At 34.3% G+C, this 15,901-nt stretch overlaps 1 protein-coding gene and 1 non-coding gene across 21 annotated transcripts in view; both read right to left on the bottom strand.

The window, feature by feature from the left end:
* RALGAPA1 (Ral GTPase activating protein catalytic subunit alpha 1) overlaps window positions 1–15,901 on the bottom strand; it is a 297,019-nt gene that overhangs the window by 149,291 nt on the left and 131,827 nt on the right. For 12 of the 20 annotated variants that reach the window (XR_004258069.1, XM_032242528.1, XM_032242525.1 and 9 more), the window contains 4 exons: window positions 9,148–10,692; window positions 7,208–7,332; window positions 5,626–5,842; window positions 4,512–4,688 (listed from right to left, as the gene is read on the bottom strand). Coding sequence is in view for 19 of the 20 variants with exons in the window: in XM_032242528.1 (XP_032098419.1) it covers window positions 4,512–4,688; window positions 5,626–5,842; window positions 7,208–7,332; window positions 9,148–10,692 (2,064 nt within the window). In the remaining variant the exon portion in view is untranslated. The remainder of the gene's footprint in view (window positions 1–4,511; window positions 4,689–5,625; window positions 5,843–7,207; window positions 7,333–9,147; window positions 10,693–15,901) is intronic. The other 8 variants (XM_032242537.1, XM_032242543.1, XM_032242541.1 and 5 more) reach the window with 1 other exon arrangement.
* Window positions 13,919–14,126, bottom strand: LOC116526387. The gene has a single exon (XR_004258127.1). It is a non-coding gene; the product is annotated as a small nucleolar RNA U3 (small nucleolar RNA).

Genomic DNA, 15,901 nt, shown 5'->3' with positions numbered 1-15,901 from the left:
CTGATGTCTAGTTTACAGTGGTCCCCAGTCTTCAGTCTCTCCCACATCCCACTTCCCCCTCGCAATCCATTCTCCATAAGGCAGCAAAAAGATCTAAAAATCTAATTAGATCCTGTCACTTCCTCATTTAAAATCCTTCAGTGGTCCCTCACTGGCCTCACCATAAGCCCAAACTTCTTGTACGGTTTTCAAGTTTCTCTGTAACTTTCTTGCCTCTCCACAAGCCATCTAGAACTTTTATATTCTACTCATAGAAAGTAACCTAGTTGTATTTATTAGTGTATCATACCTCTGGCTTTCTCCTTTGCATGCAGCCCTAATCTTCTTATCAGTCTATTTAACTTCTATTTATTTTCCAGGTATCTGCTTCCTGGAGAAGCCTACTCCTGATCGTACCAAGTATGATTACAGAGTCTCTGCTATATGCACTCACTGAACCTTGCACCTCTCTATTATACCACTTATCACATTAACCTGAAACTGTCCGTTCAATTTTAAATATTCCCCAGTAGGGTATAAACTTGATAAGAACAGGAATTCTGTTATATACTGTAGCAGTGCTAGTGCCTTGTATAGTACCTGGTATATAACAGGTACTTTTGTTAAGTTTAAATAAAGTACGGCACAATTAATGCAATATAGAACAACTGGTGGTGGTTTTAATACAGTGCTGCTAGTACCAAGCAAGTTGTTACAACATTAGGTCTTTTTAAGCTTCTTTGTAGCAAAAAAAAGAAATCAATATTCTGAACTCAGTAACTGTAAATCTCTGCCCTCATTACTCTTTCTACACAGTAAAGCAAAAACCAATATAAATTAAATACATACAGATGCTCCTTGACTTATGATGGGGTTACATCCCAAGAAACTCATTGTAATTGAAAATATGGTAAGTCAAAATTGCATCTAATATACCTAATCAACCGAACATCACAGTTTAGCCTAGCCTACCTTAAACATGCACAGAACACTTAAATTAGCTTACAGTTGAGCAAAATTATATGATGCAAAGTCTGTTTTGCAATAGTGTTGACTATCTCATGTAGCTTACTGAACACTGTGCTGAAAGTAAAAAACAAAATGGTTGTGTGAGTACTTGAAGTACGGTTTCTACTGAAGGAGTATTGCTTTCACACCACTGTAAAGTTGAAAAATTATAAGTTGTTAACTATAGTAAGTCAAGGACAGTCTATAGTTATATTATTTTAATTCTATAAAAGTGTGATTCCACATATCACATAAGTGATTTTTAAGTAGCACAGTATGGTAAGTGCCTTAAAAAGAACATATAGAGAGCAGAGGAAGGAGAAGAAAAAAAACTACATATAGAACTGTATCATATTATCAGGTGTTACCACAATAATGATATAATCATATGATAATCATACATCAAATGAGTAATCATATGACTCTATGCTCAATTATGATACATAGTAGGTAGAAAGTTTCCTTTTCATATGGCACAAAAATTATGTTAAAGGACAGTTACAGAAACTTAAGTATTCTATACCATAGGACAAACACATACTGCTGAGGACATAATATTTTATGACCTTAATGTTTACTACAAACTTTTAAGTACACGCCAAAGAGACATCAGTCTTTGATAAAATGCTTTGAAGTTTAAACCTCTTTATCTCCATTATTTTGAACCATAAAAATCAAATTCATCTTTAAGAACTAAGATTTGATTTGATTTGATTATTACTTTTTTTTTGAGATGGAGTCTTGCTCTGTTGCCCAGCCTGGAGTACAGAGGTGTGATCTTGGCTCACTGCAACCTCTGCCTCCTGGGTTCAAACAGTTCTCTTGCCTCAGCCTACCAAGTAGTTGGGATTACAGGCATACACCACCACGTCCAGCTAATTTTTTGCACTTTTAGTAAAGATGGGGTTTCACTGTGTTGGCCAAGCTGGTCTCAATCTCCTGACCTCAGGTGATCCACCTGCCTTGGCCTCCCAAAGTGCTGAGGTTACAGGTGTGAGCCGCCACACCAGGCCAAGTAAATACTTTTATATTAGCTATCAGAGAATCACTACTGCCTTTAATTTTATTTTTAAAAATCTATATTAGCTCAATTACAGGCTTTTTCCTCTTAAACAGTTTTTTTAAGGCAATAAAACTATTTCTATAATGATATTCATGACCTAAAAGAGGCTATCTAATTTTCAATTTTGTCTCCTATACTAGATTTCTTTCACAGTTTCTGAAAACTTTTATATTATAGGAAAATAGAGGATCTCAGGACTACTAATATCCCTTCCATAAAGCACTACTGCATTAGTAGTATGACAATGTATGCAAACTTCACCTTTGGAAAATACTGTACTGAATCATTTATATGTTGCATACACAGAGTTTTATCTTTGCTGAATTTTGTGTCTTTTAAATAGAAACAAATACAACTGCTTTACTTTCTTAAACAACACCTCTGCACTATTACTAACAGTACTGATTAAGATTAGAACGCCTAATGAAACTTCCCAGTAAAGATCTAGAAATAGTCACTACATAGGGTAAATACAGGTAATGTAAATATTAAAAAATCTTAGAAGTAAAATTACCCAAAAGACATAAAGGCAAAAGACCTAAAACAAGTTCTCCATATATATAATTTTATTTTCAGCACTTTTCTTTGGAACTTTATTTTTGATAACTACAGAGAATTAAGATATAAAAAATGTCTTTTTCATTTATATATGGAAATCTTTTGAAAACACAATAGTCTGAATAATAGCTTAAAGTTTTGATAATATTGAAATTTATGTTACAGTAGAACATAAGAGCCTACGTTTATCTTTTTTAAACACACTCACTTTTAAGTATACAGTTATATGAATGTGGCAATTGTACATGGTCTTATAGCCAACACCACAATCAAAATATAAAACAGTTCCATTACCATAAAAAGTTTTCTTATGCCCATCTGTAGTTGATCCCCTCAACTGACACCTATCCTCCCCAAGCAGTGATTTACTTTGTCACTACAGTTTCGTCTTTTTAAGAATATTATACACATAGAATAATAAAGTATGATTATGGAGTCTTTGGTATTTGGCTTCTTTCAGTTAGCCCATTTTCAAGATTCACCTATTTTTTGCATATATTAATATTTAATTCTCTTTTTATTACTGAGTATTATTTCAGTGAATATTCAATGAATGAATATACTACAATTTATCTACTCATCAGTTGATGGACGTTTGGTTTCTTTTCAATTTTTAGCTATTGTGAATAAAGCTGCCATGAACTTTTGCATACAACTGTCCAAGGAAAATACATATGTAAAAATGGTCACATAATAAATGTATGTTTAACCTGAAAATTTACTGCCATATTTTTCCAGAGTAACTTGATCCTTTTACATTCTCACTAGTACTGTATGAGATTCTAGTTGCTCCACACTCATTTCAACACTTTGGATTGTCAGTGTTTTTAACTTTAACAATTTCAGTATGTGTAGTAGGATCTCATTCTGAGTAATTTAAATCCTCTAATGATGGAACTGTAGCTCTAACCCAATTGGTTCCCATCCTCCGCTAGGGCCCCATTCTGCAATGGGGCAGGCTAAAGGTCTTGTCATCTGGAAAAAAAGGAGGCAGGATATGAAAACAGAGAATGGGTTCCTGACTTTTAGAATTCCTCTGGCTCAATTTTCTCTGTCTGGGTTGGCTGAGGAAATGTGCTTGGCTAGTTTAGAGATGCAGAAATCACTGTTCCAGTCTTGCAAGTTCCAGCCAACTACAAGATGCAAAATCACCTCATGGATAATTAAGCTGGAGTGGATAACCATTCATCAAGGGGCAAACTGTACTGGAACCAGAGTGAGGTTGGACTATAGAGTGGAATCCCCAAGAACTATGGACTACTAGCTGCGTAGGCTCATTCTAACCGCTTCATTAACCCTGCAATAATGTGACTCTGCATTTAACATGATTGGATTTAAGATCCCAATTGCCACATAATGGTTGGGTTTGACCACATGTAAAAAGTTTCCAAAAAGCACAAACTACTATCTAAACACAGAATATTGGTATATTGACAAACAGGCCTTTAATTAAGCAGTGTGCTTTATATTTTCTATAATAAATGCACTGCTAAAGAAATCAACAATCTAGGCTAACTCTAAACAACAAAGATAGAGTGCAGTACTTTTAACTTTTTTGGTTATTTAGTTTAAAAATCACTCCAAATGTCTCATGTCCTCCATAAATATATACATCTATCATGTTCCTATTAAAAATTTTTTTAATCCTGCAGAAAATGTTCTAGTGCATATATATACAAAATTGTGTGTAAAACACTAAGTTCACAGAGTCCTCTGAAGCTTAACCCAGCAGACCTCAGGTCAAGAAACTAATGTATTTTCTCCCCTTCATTGTTACATAAAGATGAATGAAAAAAATATTAAGTAGCAATAAGTAATACTTAAAATCTCTCAAAATTTTAATCAGATTCTTTGGAGGTTTAAAAAATACATTTAAGAAACACATTCCCTTAAATAACTTTACCAGTGATGGTTGCAACTTCAGCAGAGAAAGCTTGTTGATTAAGACTGCTTGTTTCAGAATCTATATGAAGGGTAGTTAGACTAGCCACTTCCTGCTCTTCAGCACTCTGATGATGGCCAGAACCTGAATCCACATCAGCAGAGGACATAACCCCAATGTCAGCTCCAAAGCCAAAATCTACAGGAAGAAGAAATGTTTATTATATGAGTCCCAATTACAAAGTAAAAATATTTATAAGAGAGCTAAATCAGCAAAATGATCAAACATAAACATTCCCCATACATCCATTCTGTTTACATACTTCTCAGGCAAGTGTAAATAATCTTAACATTCTGAAGATTACAATTAGATCAGAATAGTGTACAAGCCATGAAGGGAGGAAACATGTAATTCTCCAATGCATCTCCCAGCTCTTCACTTTGGAAACTTAGTTTCCAAAGTTTTAACTTTTTTTTTTTTTTAATTTGGTGTTATTTACTGACTGCCAAGTGCAATACTAAGTGGTAACAATATAGCACCAAGTAATATCACACTGATGTTACTGTAACATGGGTCAATTACTCAAGGGTTCTGGGTACTGCAGCACTGAACATAATCCAAATATTTGGTTCTCAAATATGAGTGGGTGAAACAGTGGCAACTCATAATCATGGCTGTCTTTTTAGTATCAGGACCATACTAAATTATTTTCCTTTAGACAGTTTTGGTTTTAAAAATATAATTTCTTTTAAGAAGGGACCATACTTTTTGTTTTTTAAATGCTCTTAATTTGAGCAAAATAAAGTACCTTCAACTTGAGGTGATTTCCTAAAATTTCCTCTGAAATTTCACTGAAAATTGAAATAAAAATAAGTGGGGCCAGAAATGATGGCTTATACCTGTAATCCCAGCTACTTGGAAGGCTGAGCCAGGAGGACTCCTTCAGGCCAGAAGTTCAAGACTAGCCCAGACGACATAGAGACCCTATCTCTAAATTTTTCTTTTTTTCCGAATGTGGAAGCCACTGCCTAAGTAACACTGGAGAGGAAGGTGATGGCTACATAATCCGTAAGTCAGTCTTGAACAGAAGACAATCAACATAACACATAATATTCAAACAGAAAAAGATACTTGCTGTCAAATTTTCTGCCATCATACTGGAAAGCGCTGAAAGAATCCGAATGACTATCTGAACTGATAAGATCACTGCTCCCTGCACTGGCAGGAGAAGTCCATTCTGAGGGCACACCTGGGTCATCGATAGGGCGCATCTGGTTCTGCTTGTTTAGAATATCAGGGAGGTCTTTGGGAATTTCGAGGCTGCCTGGACTACTTCCCCTTCTTGTCATAGTCTAAAAAGTCAAGAAATGTTTTACCATTAAAAAAGAAGTTTTTATTCTCTTTAAGCATCTGAAACCTTTAATTTCCAAACTGTCACAATAAATACTGAGATTTAGAGGCTGAAGTAGGGATGGAGAAAACACTCACAACAATCTATGTAACCGAATGAAGCTAGAGCCTGACCTCTTGCTGGTCTGACTAAAGACCCAAACAGCATATGATGCTGGGCCTGTGACTCTTAAGCCTCAGTAGGATACATGCAGTGAATATAAATTATACCAGCAGAGTATTTAAGTGGAAAAAGAGCAGCAAATAAAAAAGACAGTGGGAGAGTGAAAAGAATGACAGTAAAGATGTTGTTCTATGATTTTTATCCACTCAAGGAAAAAAAATGTGGTTATATAATGTAGTTATAGAGAAGTCAAACCCAAATGAAATACAAAATTTTAAAAAAGCAATTCCAGGTCTGGTGTGGTGGCTCATTCCAGTAATCCCAGCACTTTGGGAGGCTGAGGTGGGCAGATCACCTGAGGTCAGGAGTTCAAGAGCAGCCTGGCCAACATGGTGAAACCCTATCTCTACTAAAAATAGAAAACTTAGCTAGGCATGGTGACACGTGCCTGTAATCCCAGCTACTCAGGAGGCCAAGGCAGGAGAAGTGCTGGAATCCCGGAGGTGGAGACTGCAGTGACCTGAAATTGTACCACTGCACTCCAGCCTGGGCGGTGAAGCAAGACTCCATCTCAAGAAAACGTCAATTCCACATCTATTTATCCTTCCCTAACAATTAAGCATTACTAGGGATAAAAGAGCTTCTGTTTTCATGTTGCCATAATCCTAACATTCAAGATAAAGGTAACTTTTAAGTCTCTTCCAAAGTTATTTAAAAATGATTTAGCAATATTTGTGCTAGCAAAACTATGGGAGCTGGTTCACAAACTGATCTTGAGACAAAAATAAAAATTATATATGTTTTTTACTTTAAATTATATATATGTAACTATGGGAGATGGGACAGAAGACCTCCATTCCTATCTTTCACACTGAGAGCTGGCAGCTGGCACCAGGGTAACCTATGAGGAAAGATGAGAAAAGGGGAGACTATAAAGGTATTTGCTTGTATCTGTGTACTTGTGTAGAGGTATTTGTCTGATATTTCACTTTGGTGAAAACCATGAGGCTGCTTGCTTTATGTCTTTAAAGAAAATTATAAAAATGTAATTCAAAATTCTTAATTCATAAAAGGGTTATATTTTGAGGAAAGGCTATTTTGAATAAACATTCCCATATATAAATTGACATATATGTATATAGATACATATCTGTAAGTTTCTCTACCCTACTCTATAAAACTAAATACATAAAATAAAACTTACCGAGGCATTGCCACTTCGAAGTCGTTCTGCTATAAACTCATCCATCAGATCAGGAACATTAGCACTGCTGCTGCCAATATCAGTATTAAGAGGAGGCAGTTTTTGGCTCATGTCCTCTTTATTGACTAAAAATAAATAAATAACTATATATAGTGAGGAAAAACTTAACTGCATTTTCTAACTTTGAAACAAACAAAATCCAAAACAAAGTACCTATGCCAATTATTTGCCAAACATGCATTTATGAATAATTCCCTTCTTTTAGATTTAATTTTAAGAATTAGTAAATTGATATTTACTTTATTTAACTAAGCAGATGTTAGTCAATCTTCAGTATAACTTTAAACAGCAAGAAAGCTTATAGATAAGCACTAGCTGAAGTTAGGTTAATATCGCCTATAAAGAAACTGGTATATTTATCTTTTTTCCTGACTCAATGTTTCTATTTAGAGCCTTAACAATTTACAATTCCATTTCTCCCCTAAACAATATTTTCAGGGAATATATCATTTGAATCTATGCAAAACTCTGTATTTATAAACCTGTATTTATAAATACTCAAACTTAAATGCATACAAATGCATTTGAGTATTTATAAATACAAATTCTATGATTTTTATACACTGCTGTTTCTATCCACTATAAAATCTAGTTTTAGTGCTTTAAGAAAAAAAGTTGCCTTTCGCAAAGGTTTTCTTACAAAAAAAAAATCCAAAATAGTTATCTTGATTTTTTTATGACTACTTTTTTTTTTTTTTTTACCATTTACATTAACAATAAAATTTTAGACTTGAGAAACTAACTTACAGAAAATAATGTTATCTATGTCACTACTATGCTACTGAAAAGTTGATTTCTCTGCAATGAAAAGAAAATCAGCACTGTTTATGTTCCTAATAAACTACAAAGTATTTCAGATTAAGAAAATATACTGGTCAGAAGCTCACTGTGAAATACCATTATCTTTATATTACTGGCCAGGCTTTGCTAAGCTGTCAAATACTGCCCTCAGGTGGCATTAATGGCTCAATGCAAGATGCATTATACAGCGTTGTTAATCATGCTAACAAAACCATGTTAAAACAAATAAAATCAAAACCAACCTTACTGCTGAAAGTTAATAGTCTATACACGTAAAGTTATTTTAACTTTGACTCAAGATAAACAGTTACCATAATCTTGCTTTCTTTATCTGTCCATAGAGGTTCCATATTTAAATCATGATTGGCTATTGTGAAACCTTTATGTACATTTAAAATCTCAGAAAAAAAGAAAGTAATGAAAGTGTTTCAAGGTTATAACTTGCATTCTATATAAATGAATGCAAAACTAAAAAGCCTACAGCATGTTTGGAAATGGCTTAAATGAAAAGTGATTAAATTCACTTTGAGATTTAAGAAATAATTTCCACATCATTGATAGTTAACTATAACATTGCTGGCTGTAGGACCTTGATTTCTATTGTTAGATGTCAAGTAATTTTCTATCAAGAAAAAATACAAAATGAAAGAAATCAGCAGTAAAAATAAATAAATTCAATTAGATATATCTTGTGCCCTTTTAAACTACAGTGGGGTGGGGAAGAAAGCATAATAACTCCTTGGTAAACTTAATTTCCACACTCGTGGTATACACTCAGAAAAATATTTGATTTAAGTAGTCTTTGATAGGTCATTGAAATTTTCCTGTATATACTCTTTCCTATATTGTTGTTCAGCAGCAAAGAGGTTTAACTAAATGCCTTATAAGGGAAATTAGTAATTTAAATAAACATTCTATGCTGGGAAAATACAGCTGGGAATAGGCGCATGCATAACCAAACAGAGAGAAAGCAGTGACCATCCCAAAGCTTTTTGATTGCTTATAGCTTGCTTCAGTTGCATTAAGCCAAACTGGTGCTGTCTTTCTCCTTTTGCGCTCTGCACACTGTTAGTGCTCACCTGCAGCTTTCCTTCCAAAATAGCCCATTACATGACTGTACAGATCCCTCAGTGGAGCCTCTGGTGGCATTCTGTTCTGCCTCTGTGGGGAAACATTTGCCTTCGGCTTCGAAAGAGCATGTACAACAGTTTTATAAACGCCACCCAGGGAGCCCTGCTGTAGTCCTGCCTCATGACTTGATGACCTAAGAGTACTACGACTACCTAATTGATTACTTGCAATTCCTTCTTTTTGTAACATGGTGGTGGGAATCTCTGTGGATTCCTTCACTGTTTTACTACTTACTGATGCAGTATTAAGTGTATCTAGAGGTCTGTACACACCAGGTTTTACTAGCTCCGCAGCACTATTTGAGCTGGTATGGGTATTGCTGGTGCTGCTATTGCTGCTACTACTACTAAAGCCACCGAGCTTCCGCAGTCTCATCTTCCATGGAGGCTCTTTGTTTTCCAGAGGATTATAAAACTGAACGGACTCAGTGGATGGTCTAAAAGTAACATGAACACTATTTCGTTTTTTGGTAGCAATTTTCATGATTTTAGCTCTATGAGTTACTGTTTCAGACAAACTCCTTTTAGTTGGAGAAAGTTTGCTAGTATTTGTAATGTGAGGCATTCTGCGGTTAACAGGTGCTTTTACTGTTGCTTTCTTGGCACGTATAACATGTGGGACAGTGATTTTTTCATTAATTTGCACACTCTTAAGCTTTTCAACTAGTGTTACATCAACACAAGCATCTAATTCTGTGGCTGTTTGTCTACACAGATGTTTCCTTTTTTCTTTATCACAAGGGCTATCTGAACTAGGCTCTGATGGCTGTTTATCACTGTTTAGTTGCTTAGATTTTTCAGAAGTTTGTGTTCTAATAAAACTGTCTGACTGGACAGGTGCAATGTTACTCATGAAGACAGCTGAGTCTGGTTCTTTCTGAAACTGTAGGTTTTCAGGAGTCCCAACAAAAGAGGTGATATTTTCGGATCTAATTTCCTGATCTGTGCATTCTACTTTATCTAATGATAACCTTTCACCCCTGTTTACTGCAATAGTCACTTCCTGAGAAGCTAGGTCTTTACCTATCTCATTTTTACTATGATTTTCCTGGTTTTCCTTAAAATATTCTTTCAAGGTGGAAAGAAGATCATCATCTCCTTCAAGGTCAATGTACTGGATTTGTTCAAAAGCTGAATCTGCAAGTCCTACTGGACCTATTAAATGACAAAGATGGTCATATATGCTATCACCAACTTCCAGAGAAGACTCTCTACTATGAGTATCAGTGATGTGGCTTTCAGTGGATCTAGTTATTGAAGAAGCCTCTGTGGAACTCTGCAAGCTTGGTGCATGGCGGGATGAACTGTCAATGACAGGAACTGCACCTTTGGCTCGTTCAACAGTGAATGGTTCCAAGATGTCAGAAGTGCTGCTACTTCGAGGCAATGGCTGCTCCTCATTCAAAGCACCAAAAACTTCATTTCCAGTTTCTTCACTTTGTGAAAAATGTCTGACTCTAGTTGAGCGGGGAAGTATTTGAGCATCATCAATATCTGTAAAAGAAAAAAAGTTATGTAGAGTAGAACTACATAAATATAAAAAGTAATTATTATTAATTTTAACAAATCCCTATTGCATATGCTTTAAAATTTAAAAAAAAATGAGGTTTTTGTAAGCTCAATGAAAAAGAAAATCAAAATACAAATCTGTTTTTTAAAAAAATGATGGGAACAAGCCAATATAGCACATAGTGTCAATCAATTAGAAAACTACCAAAACACATTTTAAAATGTTAACATGCATAGAAACAGACAGTGAGGTGATGAAACATTTGGAAGTGCAGATAAAGATAGCGCTGTGCCAATAAATCAAGCAACTCAAATGTTATTCAATTTTTCCTACTTATTTAAGTTCCAAGCAGAAAAAATAGACCTCAACACAGAAAGCCCATCCAAGTATCCCACTGTACACTCCTACAGGGTCTAGTAAATTCTCCAGCTTCCTACCCAAAAAAGACAAGAGGCATCTTTTCTTCAAATTTTGCTTCTCTGTCTGATTAGATATGAGAAATGAAACTCTCTACCCTCTTCCTAAAGTTCTCTTTGTCAGGAAACTATCTGTTCTCCCAAAGTGTTTTACTTTATTATAGTAAATCTTATTCACTGACATCAAATAAAGTCAATATGTTTTTTTTTAAATCAATTGTATTCTTTTGTTTTTGGCAAAAACACTACTTATATCTGCTGGGAAGAAACTTTACCTGCCTGTTATTGGCCTTTTCCATTAAACAGCCAACAAGCTCTAAAAACTGTATCTCTGGCTTCTTACATATCTTTTCAAGAATTACAGATGGACATTCAGAGATTATCTAACTCTCTCACAGATAAGAAAATTGAAGCCCAGAGAGGTTAAGTTACGTTATCAAATTTGCAATAAAAAAAGTTTGAGAAACAGGCTTAGTGTTACATATCACTGCATTATTTTCACTGCCTTCAGCATTAAGTTTATGGTAAATCCTCAAAAATATTTATGAAATTGAAAATCACAGGATGAAACAACCATTTAACTGTTCAGATATATACAAATTCTCAACAGGAATTTTGGAAGCAAAATACAATGTCTATGAATCCATCATAATCTATAAGTTACCTAGAAATAACAAAAAAAAATTGTTTTCAGAAGTCAGCAAAATATAATGAAGAAAGGACAGAGTCAAAAAGTAAGCCGTTGCTACTTATTAGGCTTCTTGCACAAAAGTTAAATGTAACAGAACTATAAGTGAATCATCAAAATTAGAAAATTTAGATCCAGAAGCAAAGCAGTGACTTGTCCAAGATTAGAAAATAATTTGCTGATTCTTACTCTAGACTTTGAGACCAGTTTCCTCATTTATAAAATGGAGATAGTCATTCAGAGTATTTTTGGGAACCATACTATGGCTGAAAAAAGGCTAGTCCTTCTGCAATTTCATCCATATCACCCTCTTCGTATGAGGTCCATACGGACCTACTTTATACTAAATTGAGATCAACAGAGGTTTGTATTATGCCAAGATTCCAGTATATTCCTGATGATATATTAGTAGGCTCCCATCATAGGTCAAATATATAGTATCTCCTGAAGCTGAAACAATTAACTTTTCGTCATGAAAATGAGAGGAATGTGTAACTTTAAAAAAATGACATTGTTTTCTTCCTCGCATTCCACTTAGAAATTTTTCTAAATGAAAAGTGAACTATCTCCTTAAAAACTTCATACTGATGCACTTATATTCATTAAGTGTTGGTTAATACAGCAGATAACTAACTCATATCTGTGCATCTTGAGAAACATAAATATTTGGTTTTTTTACATCTGCCATAAGAGATCATAAGAACTTCTGCCTCAATGACAGAGATTATTTTCAACATGCAGTCTAAATTTCTTTCCATACAATATTCTAAAGAACTCAGCCAAGGATAAAGACTGTATAACTGTTCTATAATAATTCTTACAAATTTTATAGCTGGGATTTTATTTTACCAAAGGTCAAAATCAAGATTTCAAAACATTAAAATCTAATGTTATAACACTAGCAAATACAAAAACGTCAGAAATACAATATTAGTTTTAGTTTTTAATTTCTTTTATTGATACTTCACAATTTTTCCATTCTAAAGAAGCCAGGAAAGATAATTATGATGTTGTGTGTTTAGGAATTCCTTCCCAAACTCAGCCCTCACACCCTGTATATTAGAAAACTTAGCCATTATTTCAGTCTATTTTTTTTCTAAAACTGTGTTACCATACATGACTGTCTAAAACTTTTGTGCAAGCTTAAGAGGGAAAGAGCTTTAAAAAAAAAAAAAAAAAAGTAACCGGATTTTTTTCTACCAATACTGTAGTATTGGAGAATTTAAATTTAAATGATATTTTCAAAGTCTTAAGCTTTAAATATAGTTCTTTCATGGTATATAACAATACTAATTACATAAAATCAAAGAAGAAAATAACACTGAAAGGAAACCAACTATCTGCTAAATTCAGATCAAGAGGGTTGTATTATGCCAATACAAATGGCACTTGAATTAAGCATAATTGACTCTAACAAGCCTTATATTAGCTGAGGAAATATATTACAGCTGAACTTTATTGAAAAAAAAAGACTAAATAATAACTAAACCATATATAGTATTTTCCATATGTTCAGGTGTTGTAAGCATCTGACATATCGTTCATTCAATCCTCACAACCCCATGAAGTAGGTGCTACACCTATTTTATGGATGAAAAAACTGTTTAAGTGACTTACCCAAATTTACACAGCTACAAAGTGAGGAGCTGTGGTGTAAAGTAAGGCAGAAATTAGTCTTTACTCTTAATCTCTTGAATAATATGTTATATATGTTTTGTACTCATAAAATAATTTATTAATTGTTAAATAAAACTTGGTAAAAATTGATTGTGTTACTGAGAAATCATAAAGCTAGCCATTAATAACATCTCAATATAAACAAAAAAGAATTTTAAAAAACCACAGAGCAGGTTAGTGATTTATCTTTATAAAGATAAGAATGTTAGAAATCAAAACCTAACTAAAACAAATGTTAGTAAATTATACAGACGGAGACAATGAAAAAACTTTGTACTGAATTGCTAAAAATAATGGTGGCATCAGGTTTAAATAAAAATACCCCTCAAAACAATTTAATTATGCTGCTTATATTTTAACTTGAAAAATGAAAGCTTTTAAATAAAATTTCATATTTTTTTTCTTTTTCTTTTCTTTTTCTTAAGGGAAACCACTCAGACTGTGTCCTCTTACTCTCCAGGAGGAAGAGAAGAATGATCACCCAGGGCAAATGGCAGTTGCAGCAAAGCAACACCAAAGGTCTGTTTCACACTAAGCAGAGAACACTGTACCTTCTCTTCCCGGTTTCCAGTCCCACATGTTCAGAGAAACGCCTGTAGTAACACACCTTAGAAATTATCCCTCAAAATATAGTCTTTTAAAATTAATGTTACTCTAAAGCATTAGAAACCATTTAATGAGTGAAACAATAAAAATGTTTCCAAGAGATTTACAAAAACTGCTTTTGAACACTGAGAAAATGCTTCCTGTATAACCTATAAAGTCACAGAAATGTCAAGTTTTATCTCCGGGTTTTCTTAATACTGTTTACCATTAAAATGTATCAATTATTTCTAGACTAAAAAATCAATTTTTTTCCTGGAAATATTTTGTTCAAAAGTCTCCTTTGTTAGTTTGAAAGGAAAGTTATACATTGAAGTATACTATCAGCTTATAAAATGTTAAGAAAAAAGCACTCCTTTCCACTAGATTTAAGTTTCTTGAGGATTTTTGTTTTGTTCATCACAATTATTTCTATTGCTTGAAAGAGGACCTGTCACATAATATGGGCTTAATAAATAGTAAAAGAAAAGTGTGCCTTAAAAAAAAAAAAAAAAGTAGCTCCTAATTGGTAAAAAGCAAGTTAGTTACAAAAAAACCTTCTTCAGTTAGAATACTAACATATCACTAGAAAATTTTAATAATTTCTGAAATGATTCATAGAATCAAGTGCCAAAATCCCCTTTACTAAAGTTAAGTTACTTTCATGGTCAAGCACGAGTGTTAGCTGTCAGTAACATTTTTATAGTTTCTGAATTTGTAATGTCATTTAAACTACTTTACACAGAAACTGATGCCATTCTGAAACTTTTTTTCTGCTAATTACTTAAGTATTTGTCTACTTGGGCAACAATGACAATGTACTTCAAAGTAAGAAAGAACTATAGAGCATCAATGTTTCAAATACTAAGAGGCTATTAAAATTCTAGGTCAAGATTACATGTTCAATTTGTAGGTAATTCAAAGCAGTATTTGCATTATTGTAATCATATAAAAAGACTTAAAAGCAACAAATCAAGCTCAATATTTTTCATGTTAAATCACTAAAATTTAGCCCACTAGACTATTTTCTCTTTTATTCTAAAATTGTTTTCCCGACTTTTAAATTCCGAACATAAACTACCAATATATTTTTTATGTTAAGAAAAGCATGGGCCAGGCATGGTGCCTAACACACTATTGGGAGGCCATGGCGGGTGGATCATGAGGTCAAGAGATCAAGACCATCCTGGCCAACATGGTAAAACCCCATTTCTCCTAAAAATACAAAAATTAGTTGGGCGTGGTGGCACGCCTGTAGTCCCAGCTGCTCGGGAGGCTGAGGCAGGAGAACTGCTTGAACCCGGGAGGCAGAGGTTGCAGTAAGCTGAGATAGTGCCACTGTACTCCAGTCTGGGCAACAAGAGCAAGACTCCGTCTCAAAAAACAAACAAAAAAGAATCTAAAAGTTATTAACTTGGGGCAGCCGGGTGGGGAAGGGTAAAAAAAAAAAAAAAAAGTGTTTTGCTTATGAGTATGCTATATAATGCCATGTTTAAGTTAGCCTCACATTTTTCTTGAGATGTTCTTTTTAAAAAGTTAATGTAGGTCGGGGGCAGTGGCTCACACTTGTAATCGCAGCACTTTGGGAGGCCGAGATAGGCAGATCACCTGAGGTCAGGAGCTCAAGGCCAGACTGGCCAACATGGTGAAACCCCACCTCTACCAAAAATAAAAAAAAAATTAGATGGGCGTGGTGACGGGCTTCCATTGTCTCAGCTACTTGGGAGGCTGAGGCACAAGAATTGCTTGAAACCAGGAGGCAGAGGCTGCAGTGAGCCTAGATTGTACCATTGCACTCCAGCCTGGGCGACAGAATAAAACTGTCTCAAA

The sequence above is a fragment of the Sapajus apella genome, unplaced genomic scaffold (genome assembly GCF_009761245.1).
Source record: "Sapajus apella isolate SASKATOON/1434 unplaced genomic scaffold, GSC_monkey_1.0 scaffold50, whole genome shotgun sequence".
NCBI lineage: Eukaryota > Metazoa > Chordata > Mammalia > Primates > Cebidae > Sapajus > Sapajus apella.
This window is presented reverse-complemented; position numbering and strand designations above follow the sequence as displayed.